Source organism: Mobula birostris, chromosome 11 (genome assembly GCF_030028105.1).
Source record: "Mobula birostris isolate sMobBir1 chromosome 11, sMobBir1.hap1, whole genome shotgun sequence".
NCBI classification, from domain to species: Eukaryota; Metazoa; Chordata; class Chondrichthyes; order Myliobatiformes; family Myliobatidae; genus Mobula; species Mobula birostris.
In genome coordinates this window covers 10307533-10322542 of record NC_092380.1, presented here as the reverse complement: position 1 = coordinate 10322542, position 15010 = coordinate 10307533, and the positions used below count along the sequence as shown (strand labels likewise).

At 47.1% G+C, this 15010-nt stretch overlaps 1 protein-coding gene across 2 annotated transcripts in view; it reads left to right on the top strand.

The window, feature by feature from the left end:
- The first annotated feature begins 4815 nt into the window (after window positions 1–4815).
- Window positions 4816–15010, top strand: part of eif3d (eukaryotic translation initiation factor 3, subunit D) — a 31776-nt gene continuing 21581 nt past the window's right edge. The window contains exons 1-5 of one of the 2 annotated variants that reach the window (XM_072271606.1): window positions 4816–4925; window positions 9725–9861; window positions 12707–12752; window positions 13887–14023; window positions 14538–14626. In XM_072271606.1, coding sequence (XP_072127707.1) covers window positions 9739–9861; window positions 12707–12752; window positions 13887–14023; window positions 14538–14626 — 395 coding nt within the window. In that variant the 5' untranslated portion in view covers window positions 4816–4925; window positions 9725–9738. The remainder of the gene's footprint in view (window positions 4926–9724; window positions 9862–12706; window positions 12753–13886; window positions 14024–14537; window positions 14627–15010) is intronic. The other variant, XM_072271607.1, reaches the window with a different exon arrangement.

Below are 15010 nucleotides of genomic sequence, written 5' to 3'. Positions count from 1 at the left end.
ATGACTCAGGAACAGCTTCTTCCCCTCTGCCATACGATTTCTGAATGGACATTGAACCCACGAACGCTACCTCGCTTTAAAAAAAAATTCTGTTTTCACCCTATTTTTAATTTAACTGTTTAATACACATAAATATACTCATCATAATCCACTTAATTTTTTTCTGTCATGTAGTGCATTGTACTGCTGCTACAAAGTTAACAAATTTCACCGCATATGCCGGTGATATTAAACCCAATTCTGATTCAGATTCTGACCACAATGTTATGCCACGAGATCAATCTGACCTTTCCCTCCCACATAAAATCTCTATTTGTCATTTACCCACACGCCTCTCCTGGAGTCTCTTAAATCTCCCGAATGTACCTACCTCCAGCACCACCTCTGGAAGCACGTTCCATGCACCCGCCACTCTCTCTGTAATAAAAAACCACCTCTAATGTCCAAGAAATTGGAATAACTTCAATGAAGTTCTTTAAAGTTACAAATAGTTTATACCTCCGCATACGGGCTACGCCGTAGGCCTGATTTATACTTTTGCGCAGCCCTACGCCGTAGCGAGCATGCGTAGCTGTGTCTGCGTCGCTGCGCAATTCACCGCCAAAACACCAGTTGGCAGTGGGGTTTCTATGCCACTGTGTTGAGTTTCTTCGTGAGAGACATGGACGAGGATTCAAATATTTCAAATATTTTCGGATGTCGGCAGGTAGATTTGACGATTCGGTTCACCGTCTCCAACCATTTATTTCGCATCAGACCAATCACAGTTGTTGCAGTCTGTGTTGCTGCGACACGTGAGTTACATTTTTGGGGAGGTGCGCGTCACCCTACGGCGTAGGGTACGCGGTACCTACGGTGTACATTTGACGCAGAAGTATAAATTGGGCTATAGATATTCACATCTGTAAAGGTGGAGCTTTTCTCTTAGATTAGATTATGAGGACACTCAGTCCTCGTTTATTGTCATTTAGAAATGAATACATTAAAAAATGATACAATGTTCCTCCAGAATGATATCACAAGAAACACAGGACAAACCAAGACTAAAACTGACAAAACCACATAATTATAACATACAGTTACAACAGTGCAAAGCAATACCGTAATTTGATAAAGAGCAGACCATGGGCACAGTAAAAAAAAAGTCTCAAAGTCCCGATAGCCTCATCATCTCACGCAGATGGTAGAAGGGAGAAACTCTCCCTGCCACGAACCTCCAAGCGCCGCAAACTTGCCGATGCAGCACCATTGGAAGCACCCGACCGCAGCGGACTCTGGGTCCGTCCGAAAACTTCGAGCTTCCGACCAGCCCCTCCGACACAGCCTCTCCGAGCACCATCCTCTGCCGAGCCCCTCGACCCCGCCCCGGCCGCCGAGCAACAAGCAGAGCCGAGGACTCGGGGCATTCCCCTCCGGAGATTCTGGACCACACAGTAGCAGCGGCAGCGAAGCAGGCATTTCAGAAGTTTCACCAGATGTCCTCTGTGCTCTCACGTCTGTCTCCATCAAATCAGGATTGTGCACGGCACCCTACTTGACAGATAACAGACATCACCACCGGAGTGGCCGCTGCGAACTGCGTCGCGCCACCATCTTCTCCTCTCCTCTTTGGAGTGAAGAAGGATAAGAGGCGACTTGATAGAGGCATATAAGATGATAAAAGGCATAGACAAAGTGGATAGCCAGTGCCTCTTTCCCAGAACGGAAATACCTAATATGAGAGGGCATAATTTGAAGGCGATTAGAAGAAGGTATCTGAGGATTGCCACAGCTAGGTACGGGTGATGGGTGCATGCTATCAGCTGCTAGGGGTGGTGGTAGAGGCAGATACAACGGGGACATTTAAGAGCCTCATGGGTAGACACAAGGATGAACGAGAAGTGTAAGGTTGTGCTGGAGGGAAGTGTTAGATTAGTCATGGACCAGGGTAAGGTTCAAAATTGTTAACTGTCATTTCCAGTACACGAGTATAAAGGAGAATGCAATAATTGTTACTCCCGGATCCAATGTAGCACAAAAGAACACAGTAATATCAAGAATACATCAATAATAAAAAATGATAAATATAAATATGTAAGATAGCTTACATACATATAACCATATAACAATTACAGCATGGAAACAGGTCATCTCGGCCCTTCTAGTCCGTGTCGAACTCTTACTCTCACCTAGTCCCACCGACCTGCACTCAGCCCATAACCCTCCATTCCTTTTCTGTCCATATATCTATCCAATTTAACTTTAAACTACAACATCGAACCTGCCTCAACCACTTCTGCTGGAAGCTCGTTCCACACAGCTACCACTCTCTGAGTAAAGAAGTTCCCCCTCATATTACCCCTAGACTTTTGCCCTTTAACTCTCAACATGTCCTCTTGTTTGAATCTCCCCCACTCTCAATGGAAAAAGCCTATCCACGTCAACTCTGTCTATCCCCCATAGACTGGTTATATGTCCATAAAGTAAACGCTGGGCACAGGAGTGTCTGTACATAAGATGACAATAAAGTAATGGTGGTGGGGGTGTGATGGGGGTGGGTTCGTGGGTGGAGCTGTTGATCAGTCTTACTGCTTGGGGGAAGTAACTGTTTTTGAGTCTGGTGGCCCTGGTGTGGATGCTACATGGCCTCCAGGCTGAGGGTCAAAGCTGATGGTTGGCACAATATTGTGGGCTGAAGGGTCTGTACTGTGCTGTTTAACAGGGAAAGCAACTTGAAGGATGTCTTCCACAGGCCCTTGATGCTCCTCCTGAGTGAGAGAGGTCTGCAGTTCAGGAGGTTGTGTCAGAGGGGTGAAGTTTAATGGCAGTGCACTGCGTGCTGACAGAAGAGGGAGTCGATTTCACAGTGGGGCGTGGATGCCAAATACACCGTCTGTTTTGTCCAGACACCTCCCAGTCCAAGATCTGTGATGTGCAAGAGGCCCGAACCGGACGGTGCAGTCTCACTAAATGCAGAGATGGGCGAGGGCAGTCACAGTGGTACCTTAGTGTCCACTGGGCACATCTACACGGAGCACTGTCGCAGGAAAGCAGCATCGTCAGTGACCCCCCCCCCCCCCACACCACCCAGGCCACGCACTCTTCTCTCTGCTGCCGTCAGGTAGGAGGTACAGGCGCCTCAGGACTCGCACCACCAGGTTCAGGAGCAGTTATTATTGTTCTGCCCACTTGAACCAGAGGGGATAACTTCACTGAAATGATCCCTCAACCTATGGACTCACTTTCAAGGACAATATTCTCGATATTTATTGCTTATTCATTTATTATTATTTCTTTTTTTCTTTTCCTGTTTGTATTTGCACAGACTCCCTTTGTTTTGCACGTTGTTTCTTCTTCCTGTCCTGTTGGGTGCAGTCTTCCACTAATTCTATTGTGTTTCTTGGATTTACTGTGACTTCCCACAAGAAAATGTGCTGCATAAGCTGTCGTATATGAACTTCGATAACAAATTTATTTTGAGCTTTGAACATTCATACAGCAGTAGCCTATTCTACCCACCAAGCCTTGGTATTGGTTCATTATTGTCACATCTGCCAAGATGGTCCACCACGGGAAAAGCCCTCCCCACCCTTGAGTACATCTGCATGAAGCAGCATCCATCATCAGGGACCCCCAATGCCCAGACCACACTCTCTTCTCTCTGCTGTCATCAGGAAGAAGGTACAGGAGTCTCAGGACCACCACCAGTAGGTTCAGGAACAGTTATTACCCCTCACCCATCAGATTTTTGAGCCAAAGGGTAAAACGCGCAGCGTGCGCGGCCACTTCGGTGGTGATGTCTGTTATCTGTCAAGTGGGGGACCGTGCACAATTCTGATTTGATGGGAGACGGACGTGAGAGCACGGAGGAACATCTGGAAAACTTCTGAAATGCCTGCTTCGCTGCCGCTGCTACTGTGTGATAACCGGAATCTCCAGAGCAGAAAGCCCCGAAATCCTCGGCTTTGCGTGTTTCAGTGGCCGGGGAGAGGTCCAAGGCGCTCGGCAGAGGATGGCGCTCAGGAGGCTGTATCGGAGAGGCTGGTCGGAAACTCGAAGTTTTCGGACAGATGGACTCAGTGTCGGTTGTGGTCAGCTGCTTCCAAGGTATCAGCAAGTTGTCGGTGCCTGGAGGTTTATGGCAGGGAGTTTCTCCCTTTCGCCGCCTGCTATCGGGGACTCGGGAGTCAATCGACTTGGGGACTTTGAGACTTTTTTTTACCGTGCCCATGGTCTGTTCTTCATCAAATTATGGTATTGCTTTGTACTGCTGTAACTATACGTTATAATTACGTGGTTCTGTCAGTGTTAGTCTTTCTTGTTTTCTGTGAGAGAAACACTGTATTATGCATTTCTAAATGACAATAAAAAGAGAACTGAGTGTTCTCATAATCTAAAAAAAACTTTTCTCACCTTCACTTGTCCCATCACTGAAATATTCCCTCAACCTATGGACTCACTTTGAAGGACTCTTCATCTCGCGTTCTTTATATTTATTGCTTATTTATTTAATGCTGGAAACATAGAAAACCTACAGCAAAATACAGGCCCTTCGGCCCACAATGCTGTGCCGAACATGTCCTTACTTCAGAAATAAGGTAAAGGCTGCAGCTGCAAAGTTTACGGCATTATCGTAAGAAGGAGCGGATCTGCTTTCTGGTAGTGTGGCACTGCTGTCGTAAAGTAGTTGTTAGAGACAGTCCCGTTTTAGGTGGTCTGGTTTAGTTTTAGCAAAATATTGTTTATTTCTCTGGACAAACAAACACTTGGGTAAAGTCTGCGCGGTCCACCAGGGGAAAAGACTTCGCGTTGGTGTTGTGGAAAACTCCGCCGTTGCGACGGTGTCGCGACACCCGCTTTGCGGCAGTGAGGCAGGCTCCCACCGTGGCGGAGCCGCCGGTTCTTCTCAAGTTTCAGAATCCGTCGCCATCGGGCGGGAAAGCCAGGTAAATGCGGCGGGGGGAGAGTTCCCGGAGGCTGATCCGTAACCCAGGGCGAGGATTTTGTTTCTGTGAGGGCAGATTGAGGGATGGATGGATGGATGGAGAGGTTCCGGTCGGCGGCGGCAGACATCTCCCGGTTCACCCCCACCTCGGGCCTCAGTGTCGAGCCGCCTTTAACCGAGAGTAATTCCGTGAGACTGGGCTGGGAGGGACGCTGCAGCTGCTGGTTCAGTTCTGCGAAGCTGTGGTGGCCATTTCCGCCCCCCTCCCCGTTATGGAGAGCGTCCCTTTACCCCCCACCCCCTGAAACTCACCTCAACCTCCCCTCTTGGTGCTTGATCCTCCAAAATATTCCGCATGGAATTTAAACTGGAGGTGCCCAAGGAGGAGATTTTTGAAGAAAAGCTGGCTTAAATTTAATTGGGCAAACGACAGGAATTCTGCAGATGCTGGAAATTCAAGCAACTTTTAAATTTAATTGGGTCTGGTTGTGTGACTGTGGTAGGATGAAGATTTAATGCTTTAATTGTGTGTGGGGGGGTGGAAATGCTGTACACATCTGACTTGGTAGTTAGTATTTCAAATTGAGTTGAGTGCCCTCGTCCTCACGTGTTATGAGTGATCCCTCCTTTCCTGGTGGTACAGAGGGACCCCACAGCCCCCCATTCCACTGTTCATGACAGAGCTGTGTTCAGCAAACTTGCCTCGGTGATACACAGTGACTGGCTTGCCATTAGATTAAAAGCTACGAGGGAGGCTGGACAAATGGTGAGGTGAAGAATTTTTCAGTCTGTTCCTGAAGTTCTGGCTTCTGCAGACTCAGCTTGTGCCGAATCCTGATATTTTACACTGTGACAGACTTGTACCTCTCCCAGTGTTGAGGTGACCGCCTGCTGTTCCTGTGTGCTCATCAGTGCTAAATGATAACGTGGCAATTTGTCCATACTGCAGCCCAGCACAAATGTGACAGACCTGAACCCTTCAATATTTCACCCCAGGGTTAAAACATTGACAGATTTGTATCTAATTCTGAATCTCAGTGTCGCAGAGTGATGCCCAGTAGATTCACCAGTATTCTCCAGTGTAACACAGGCAGAACTCTGCACACCATTAACGAACCTCAGGGTCACAAGATGATACCTTAGGGTTGTGATTACACTCTCTCCAGTGTTAACACAAATCCACATCAGTGTTACTGAGCCGTAGAGCGATAGTTAAGATGCTTGTTAGGGTTTGATAAGGCAGAGTGTGAAAGATTACGGTGAGAAGGCAGGAGATTGGGAGGGAAATAGATCAGTCATGATGGAAGGGCAGTACAAACTCGATGGGCCAAATGGCCTAATTCTATGTCTTATGGTCTTATATACATTGGTGTTGTGCTCTGATGTTAGAAACTAACAGATTAAGGCCGGCTGGTGGCGCCGGACGCCGGGAGCAGAGGTTCCCGGGTTCGAACCCAGTCAGGGCCGCTCCCGACTACGCTTTCCATCCGTGCCGGGTTGAGTGTTGAGATCGCAACTCGACCTCGTAAAATAAAGGGAAAATACTACGAAAATGTCTGTGTGAGGAGTGGTGCACCACACTGTGTGTATGTGTGTGTGTCTCTCTCTCTCTCTCTCTCTCTGTCTCTGCCTTGTAAAAGCCATGAAAAATCCATCATCATGGATGCACGCACACGCCAAAAGAAAAAAAGAAACTAACATTCATTTTATTTGTCACATGTACATCGAAACATATGGTGAAATGTGTTTGTGTCAGCACAGTAAGAATGTGCTGGGGGCAGCCTGCAAGTGTTGCCGCGCAACGTAACGTATCTGCGGTGTACTAGTCCTAACTGTACACCTTTGAAATGTGGGAAGAAAGCCAGAGGAAACCCTGGGAAACTCTTACAGTTATGTCCACCAGTACCAGTGTTACTCTGTGATCATCGCTCTTGTCTGTTGGAGCCGAGACCAGTGCACACCAAACTATATAGTAACATTATGGGGTAACAGATGGTGTTGTTATGGTAACAGCCACACAATGGTACCATAAGCCAGCACCTGAAACTGGACAGGATGATGGGACATATTGCTGTCAGGGAGAGGCGGGTGTGTGGGATGGGATGAACCTAGTCTCCGGCCTCCACAGCAGCTCGCCTGGCTGTCACGCGTGAGGTCACCGGAGGCTCCGTTTCGGGAGGTGGCGCTGTCAGGATTGAGTCTGATGTCGTATGCAAAAGTGGATGTGCGCACAAGTGCAACAAAAAAACCCGCAGTTACATCACAGGCACATCACAGTAAGTAAACAGGACAACCTTTTCATTAAACAATGTGATTAGAACAAAAAACACACTGCTCTTCTTTGTGCCAAGTGAATCTTAGCGACGTTTGGTGAGTCTGACCGCTGAGTTTGAGGGGCCAGTTTCCTGTGCCCACATGGGTCTCTCTGGCTCAATCTCGAGTCTTGTGTATACCTAGTCCACTGCTTCTTAGACACGCCTTTGGGATCAAGCATGATTTACTTCCAGCCTAGTTTAGCAGGTTCTGGGGTGGCTAATGAACTCCATCTCGGAACCACAGACTCTTCCACACTGGGACTGGAGGTGGCTAATAACGTCCACAAAATCTGTGAATCTGTGGGATTCATTACCACAGACGGCTGTGGAGGTCAAGTCATTGGATATATTTAAAGCAGGAGTTGATAAATTCTTGATTAGTCGGAGCATGAAGGATATGGGGAGAAGGCAGAAGATTGGGGCTGAGAAGGAAATGGATCAGCCATGGTGAAATGGCGGAGCAGACTCGATGTGCTATTTGGCCTGATTTTGCTCCTATTTCTTATGGTTTAAGATGGCTGGAGGAACTCAGAAGCTCGCGCAGCGTCAGCATTGATGGAGGGACATAAATTTTCAGGCCAAGGCTCTTCATCGGGATTGGGAAGGGACAGAATGCAGAACACTTTCCAGTCCTGATGTGTCTCGGCCTGAAATGTTGACTGTTTACTCCCCTCTGTAGATGCTGCCCGACCTGCTGTGTTCCTCTAGTACCGTGTGTGTGTTGCTTAAGATTTCCAGACTCTGCAGAATCTCTGTGTGTCTGAGGTGGCCAGTAGGATAGGCAGATGGTTAACTTGTGAGATGACAGGCTGTTTCCGCAGGGTCTTTCTCTGTGTGCTTCCGGTCTATGACTTTAAGGTCCTAACGTACTGTCCCAAATGCACTTTGAGTGATCATGGCTCGTCAGAGGTTCCCAGGATTGAGTGAGGATATTGCACTTCTGGGAAGCTTGGTATCTTTTTCTCCTGTCTGGCTGGAAAACAGCTCCTACGCTGACCCTGTGTGCTCCGGGAGCCGATTGTTAGGTGCACAAACCCAGTGTATCCAACTGGGATGAACCAGGGCATCAGCACTGTGGGTGTCGGCTTGGCTGTTTTTCCTCCTACCGAACCTAGGACAGTACAGCACAGGAAGAGGCGCTGTGGCACACAATGTCTGCACTAACTGTGAATTCAGATTAAATTGATCCCATCTGCCTGTTTGTGAATCTCCCACCATGTTGATGTACTTGTCTAGGTGCCTTCAAAATCAAACTATCTTACTGTTTCCTCCACACACCCAGCTAGCACAGTCCAGGTACCCATCTCTCTCTGTGTTTTTAAAAAATAGTTACCTCATACAAATGCGGCAAAGTTTGGTGTTTTCCAGTGCCTTGGGATGCTCACTGTCTCAGGGCAGGTACCACTGCTGTCCCATAGGCTGAGGATTTGATCTTCAGATACCCTTTCCGGCACTCGAACAAAGACTTGCTCCAACATTGAAGGCGGTGATGAGTTCTTCTGACATCAGTGTCTGTCTACATCAAGACAGGTGTTGGCGGCTCGGCACACTCAGCACAATTGCTTTACAGCTCCAGTGATCACCTATCAGGGTTCAATTCCCCGCACCGACTAAGGAGTTTGTACGTTCTTCCTGTGACGGTGCAGGTTTCTTCCGGGACATATAGGTTAGGGTTAGTAAGTTGTGTGGGCATGCTCTGTTGGTCCCGCAAGCATGGCAACACACGCGGGCTGCCCCCAGCACGTTCGTTGGGGCAAAATGATGCATTTCACCAATGTGCATGTGACAAAGCTAATCTTTAGAGATGGCTCCAGAAATAGGGAAAGTGGATCCCAGTTTTCAGGGTCTTACTGTGGGCCTGCATTGTCCCTACACTGGACAGGTACATGGATTGGAAAGGTTTAGCAGCTTATGAGCCAAATACTGGTTAATGAGACTAGCTTGGGTGGGGCAGGGATAGTTGAGCTGAAGGGACTGCTTCTGCACTATAGAACTCCATGGCTATATTGATACGAGATAAATCCTTCAGAGAATGTGTGTGTGTGTGTGATGTGATAAGATAAGAGTGCATTTATTGTTCTTTGAAGGGGGTTTGGTATATTGGCATGCTTACCAGCTAAAGGACAATCCCAGACACTACAAGAATTGGATATTTCATGTCCAATATAGATAGAATTTAAAATAATTGGACAAAGGGTCATTCCTGGAGACATTTATTCCCAGGATGTGGCTCCAGTGTAGATTTTGAGAATCTCTTCCTTCTCTAACAGCTCTCTCCCTTTTCCTCTCTCTGCTCCCCTCAACTGTCTTCCACCATCACGCCCTGCGTTCCCTTTCCTTCATGTGACTCAGACCCATCCCTGTCCCCTTCTCCAGTGATTTCTGCTTAATTGGACCAATTATGGTAGGAAATTGGAGGAGTGCCATCATTTGCAGTCAGTGACCTGGTGTCCGCTATCTTACTCCCCACTTCGTCTTTTTGTAGCAGAATCGTAGAAGATGGCACGATTCCTGACCCCGGTGATCCAGGATAATCCTTTTGGATGGGGACCTTGTGCTGTGCCAGAGCAGTTCAAGGACATGCCATACCAGCCCTTTAGTAAAGGTGATCGACTGGGAAAGGTGAGTCTTCACTGTGTTGTGGAGGATTTGGGATACCACTGTGACTTGGAAGGAGGTCTTTAGTACACACACAAGATGCTGGGGGAACTCAGCAGGTCAGGCAGCATCTATGGAAATGAATAATTAGTCAACGTTTCAGGCCGAGACCCTACATCAGGAATGGAAAGGAAGGGGAAAGATGTCAGAATAACAAGGTGGGGAGAGGGGAAGGAGGATAGCTAGTAGGTGATAGGTGAAGCCAGGTGGGTGGGAGCAGTAAAAGTCTGAAGAAGAAGGAATCTGATAGGAGAGGAGGATGAACCATAGGAGAAAGGGAAGAAGGACGGTCATCGGGCGGGGGGGTATGGGGTAGGGGTGATAGGCAAGTGAGGAGACAAAGTAAGAGGCCACATGGGGAATGAAAGAAGAGGAGAAATCGATGTTCTTGCCATCAGGTTGGAGGCGACCCCGATAGAATATGAGGTGTTGCTCCTTCAACCTGAGAGTGACCTCATCATGGTAGAAGAGAAGGCCATGGACCAATATGTCAGAATGGGAATCGGGATAGGAATTAAAATGTTTGGCCACCGGGAAATTTGGTCTTTACCAACCTTCACCTGAAATGTCAGCTCTCCCCTTCCTTCAGCGGATGCTGTCCGACCCTCCAGAGTTCCTACAGCACCTTCTGTGTGGAGCAATCCAGTCAGTCCCCATTCCCCCACTCTGTCCTCGTGCCCTGCACAATAACACCTCAAGTGCCACATGATTTCCCTTTTGAATTAATTGCTTATTTTTGCTTCCACCACTGATGCAGAGAAGGAATTATAGGTCATGGAGTGGAAGAGGTTTTCCCTATATCTAACTCCTAGTCCATATTCTTTAGCCTTTGTATCGTAACTTATTGGAAATAGCTTTACTCTTGTTTAATTTTTCTTAACCTGTCATAGCTTGTACATCTCTAGCAAATACCCCTTTCGTCCAACCCCAGGTCCTCCCACTAAACTTGCTAAATAAAGTATGTTATATCTGAACCATTCTGGACAACCTCTTCAGCAGAACCTAAAGGACCTTCACATGATGATTAGAAGTAAACTTAAAACTCTGGTTATTTCTTTGTAAAGGTTCAGCATAACTTCTCTCTTTTATATTGAATATTTCCACTAATAGCCCCAAGATTTGTTTGCTTTACGTATTATGTATTTAGTAGGTTCTGCAACCTTCGCATGTCATTCTGCTCTCTCTCTTCCTGCTTACTCTTCAGAACTGTGTTACTTGATATCTCCTGTCCCAACCCATTAGATTACCTCACACATCTCTGTGTTAAATTCCATCTGCTATTTGTCTATTCATTCTTAACTCATTTTTTAAATCTAGGCAATCACACTCCCATTCCATGAGCATTTTGTTGGTCAGCATTTTATGTGGTACTTTGTCAATGCATGTGGAGAACATTAACCGTGTTCTCTATGTCACCTGTGACATGTATACTGAAAGGTGCCAGAAAAGGGCCAGTAACATTAACTTATTGAGACGCAGCCCTTCTGGCCCTTTGAACCGCACTGCCCAGCAACCCCCGAGGTAATCCTAGCCAAATCACGGGACCAATTAACCTATCAGCTGGGATGTCTTTGCACGGTGGGAGGAAACCAGAGCATCTGGAGGAAAGCCATGTGGTCACGGGGAGAACGTACAAATTCTTCACAGGCGGTGGCGGGAATTGAACCTGGGTCACTTTTACTGTGAAGGGTTGTGCTAACCACTGCTGTGCCACGTCATGAAGGATCCCAGCCACCCTGCTCATGGACTGTTTGTCCCACTCCCATCAGAGAGAAGGCTATGTAGCATCCACGCCAGGACCACCAGCCTCGAAAACAATTGCTTTCCCCAAGCACTGAGGCTGATCAATACCTCCACCCACTAAACCACACTTCCACAACCTCCCCACTACCGCCACTACTTTATCATTTCCTGTCAGAAGTACCCTACATACAGACACTCCTGTACCTAGAGTCACTTTATTGACGTACAATCTGTTTTATGTATCTATATGTATTGTGTTCTTTATCTTATTGTGTTTTTAGTGCTGCATTGCATCTGGAGTAACAATTATTTTGTTCTCCTTAACACTTGTGTACTGGAAATGACATTAAGCAATCTTGAATTCTTCCCTGTTACTTCAACTAAGAAGGTTAGTTTATGTTGGTCGAATGTGACCTGCTTTTTACAAAGCCACACTGGCTCTCCTTAGTTAAACATCTGTAAGTGTCTTAATTTTTTTCTCTTATTGTTTCTAAACCTTTATCCATCACCATTGTTAAATTACTAGGAATATCCTGTAACCCTTTTTTTAAACAATGGTGTGCATTTTCCACTTTCTCTAAGCCTGTAGCACTTTGCTGTTCGGAGGTTAATTGTCCCGTGATTAGGCTAGGGTTAAATTGGGGGTTGCAGGACCTATTGTACATTATATCTTAATAATCTTTAAAAACTCTGAGAAAGACACATACCAATTTAGTAAAAATATCACTACAAGCACATAAAGATATCAGTAAGATACAGCCATGCAAAAAAATGCCCAGTCCCTGACTCCGTGAATGCCGCAGAAATCTGCAGTGGACTGCATTTGAGCTTGCGTTTTGCCGAACGAACACTCGGGGACGGCGCCGACTCCAGCCTAAACACCACGCCACACCGCCCCCGGAGAAACGCACTAGCTCCAACTCCTCTCTCCTGGCAGCTGTAAATGGGCGACGCTGCAACTTGAGGTTTAGTCTTCACAAATACAAGACAGCAAGCACAGTTTGCATGTTAGGAAGTTAATTTGGTTTGTTCACTCTTAAGATAGTGTAACTATTTATCTTTGCAGGTTGCTGATTGGACAGGAGCTACCTATCAGGATAAGAGATACACCAGTAAGTACCAGTGTGCTTTTGTTCGATATTCTCCCCTACCTAGGGTTTCTTGCCCTTTTCTGGTAGAACAGATACAGTTGTATATTTTGTAGCTGCTGCCTGTCTATCTGCAGGAATGTTACTTCTTTCCCTCTTGGCCCCTGCTAAACCGAACGCAGTCCCAATTCCAATACTGGGGATTTCTGGCAAGCACACATATTGGGTAAGGTTAAATCCATCATGAGTGCAACTTTATCCAGAGCCAACATTTTTCCCCAACTCAGCAAAAGTATGACAGATTATCGGGTCAAAACCTCGTTGCTAAATTTGCAGATTTAGTTGTTAGCGTCAGGTTTGTAGGGGTGGTTTTGGGGGCAGCCTGGGGAGTTGGGGGCAGGTTAGGGTTTAGGAACTGCGATGAGTGGAGTTGGAGGTAATGGGCAGTAAATGTTGGAGTTTAGGAGTTGGAGCTGCATTGGAGTGGGCTGGAGCTGGAGTCAGCGTGCTCTGCAGTAGAAGGTGTTTAATCCTGTGGGTGGGTGTTGGGTTGGACAAGGGTTACTGACCCACCCCACCACCAGTTGGCAAATCCTGGGCATGATTTAGACGAAACTTGATGAGTCCAGAAGTCAAGGCCTGATGTCTGCAACTGCAAGTCCGCAGCCAGTGTCTGAGAGCCTGTGTGTTCAGGGTGAAGGACTTTGAAGATGACATGTCCTAGGAATTGGAGGGATGCGGGTGTGTGTGTGAGAAAGGGGGCTTGTTTGATTTCTTTTTTGGTGGTGGTGTTGCTGTTGCTTGTGTTGGGCTACTGAACACTTTGGACGTGCTATGTTGGTGCCAGACAGCGTGGTGACATCCCTAGGTTGTGTTGGTTGTTGACACAGAAAATGCATTTCATTGCATCTTTCAAATGTACATGTGATGAATAAATGAATCTGAATCTGCTGTGTGTGTGTGGGGAAATTGGCTAGGTGTGTGGGGAAATTCACTGTGAATCAGTGATTACCCTTTTGAATAATTTAATTGGCTGTGCAGGCCACGGGATGTAGTGCTGGTGTATGACACTGTAGGAATGCAGCTTCTTCCTGGCATGCAAAGATACTGCAGTATTGCTAGCAAAGCGCTCTCTCACTCACTTCCTCTCCCCCACAGACAAGTATTCCTCCCAGTTCGGCGGCGGCAGTCAGTATGCCTACTTCCACGAGGAGGATGAGACCAGCTTCCAGCTCGTTGATACTGCTCGCACCCAGAAGACCGCGTACCAGAGGAACCGCATGCGATTCGCTCAGGTAAAGCCTCTTGGGAGCTGTGTCTACTTCAGGTGGAGTTGGGGTGTGTCCTTGGGATTGGTGAAAGTTAATGAGATCTTGGGACAGGTCCAAGAATGTTAGACTTTAAAACAATTTGCGGAGGTATAATGGTTGGGTCACCCTACTAATATGGGGATCTGAGTATTGAGCATGGGTTCAAAACCTACTAAAGTTTAAATAACCTACCAACCGGTACATCTTTGGATTGTGGGAAGAAACCCACGTCACGGGGAGAGCGTACAGGCTCCTTACAGGCAGCGGAGGGAAATGAATCTGGATCGTCTGTACGGTAAAGCATCGTGCTCACCGCTACGCTACGTGCTGATATCTGCGAGCCTAGGTTACTGGCATCTTGGGGCAGCGGCTCTGTCAGTTGGGCCATTGTGTCACCCACGCTCATCGTTAACTCGCAGGTTGTGTGTGTGTGGGATAGAACGAATGTTCGTCAGTAATCCACTCAGTGCAGGACTGATGCTTGTTTGAACGTTTTCAGCAAAGAAACATGAGGCGGGAGAAAGATCGGCGTCAGCTGCTGCAGTTCAACATGCAAACCCTTCCAAAGAGTGCCAAGCAGAAAGAGAGGTGAGCAGCCATTGCAGCAACCGTTCTTTATTCCCTCAAGCACCCTGCTGTTGTTCATCCTCCTGCTCCCCCAATTATTGCTCCGTGCATCAGTTGGCAGCCTATTTGCCTATAGGAGTCTTCAACTTCCTCTTGATGATGTGATTGGGCAGGACTTGGAGTTGCCTTACCAGGTAGTGGAAACTGGTTTAATAATGGTTTTTGGGGGGGGGGGGGGGGGGGAATGAATGAAGAAGGATTCTGCAGGAATATGAGGGAAGAGTGAGACAAACAGGATTGTTCTTGGAAAGACCTGGCATATTAAAGGGCTAAATTCAATACTCATGATCCACCTGACATGTACATCCATATCATAGATAGCGACTGGGAATGAAGTAGGATTCG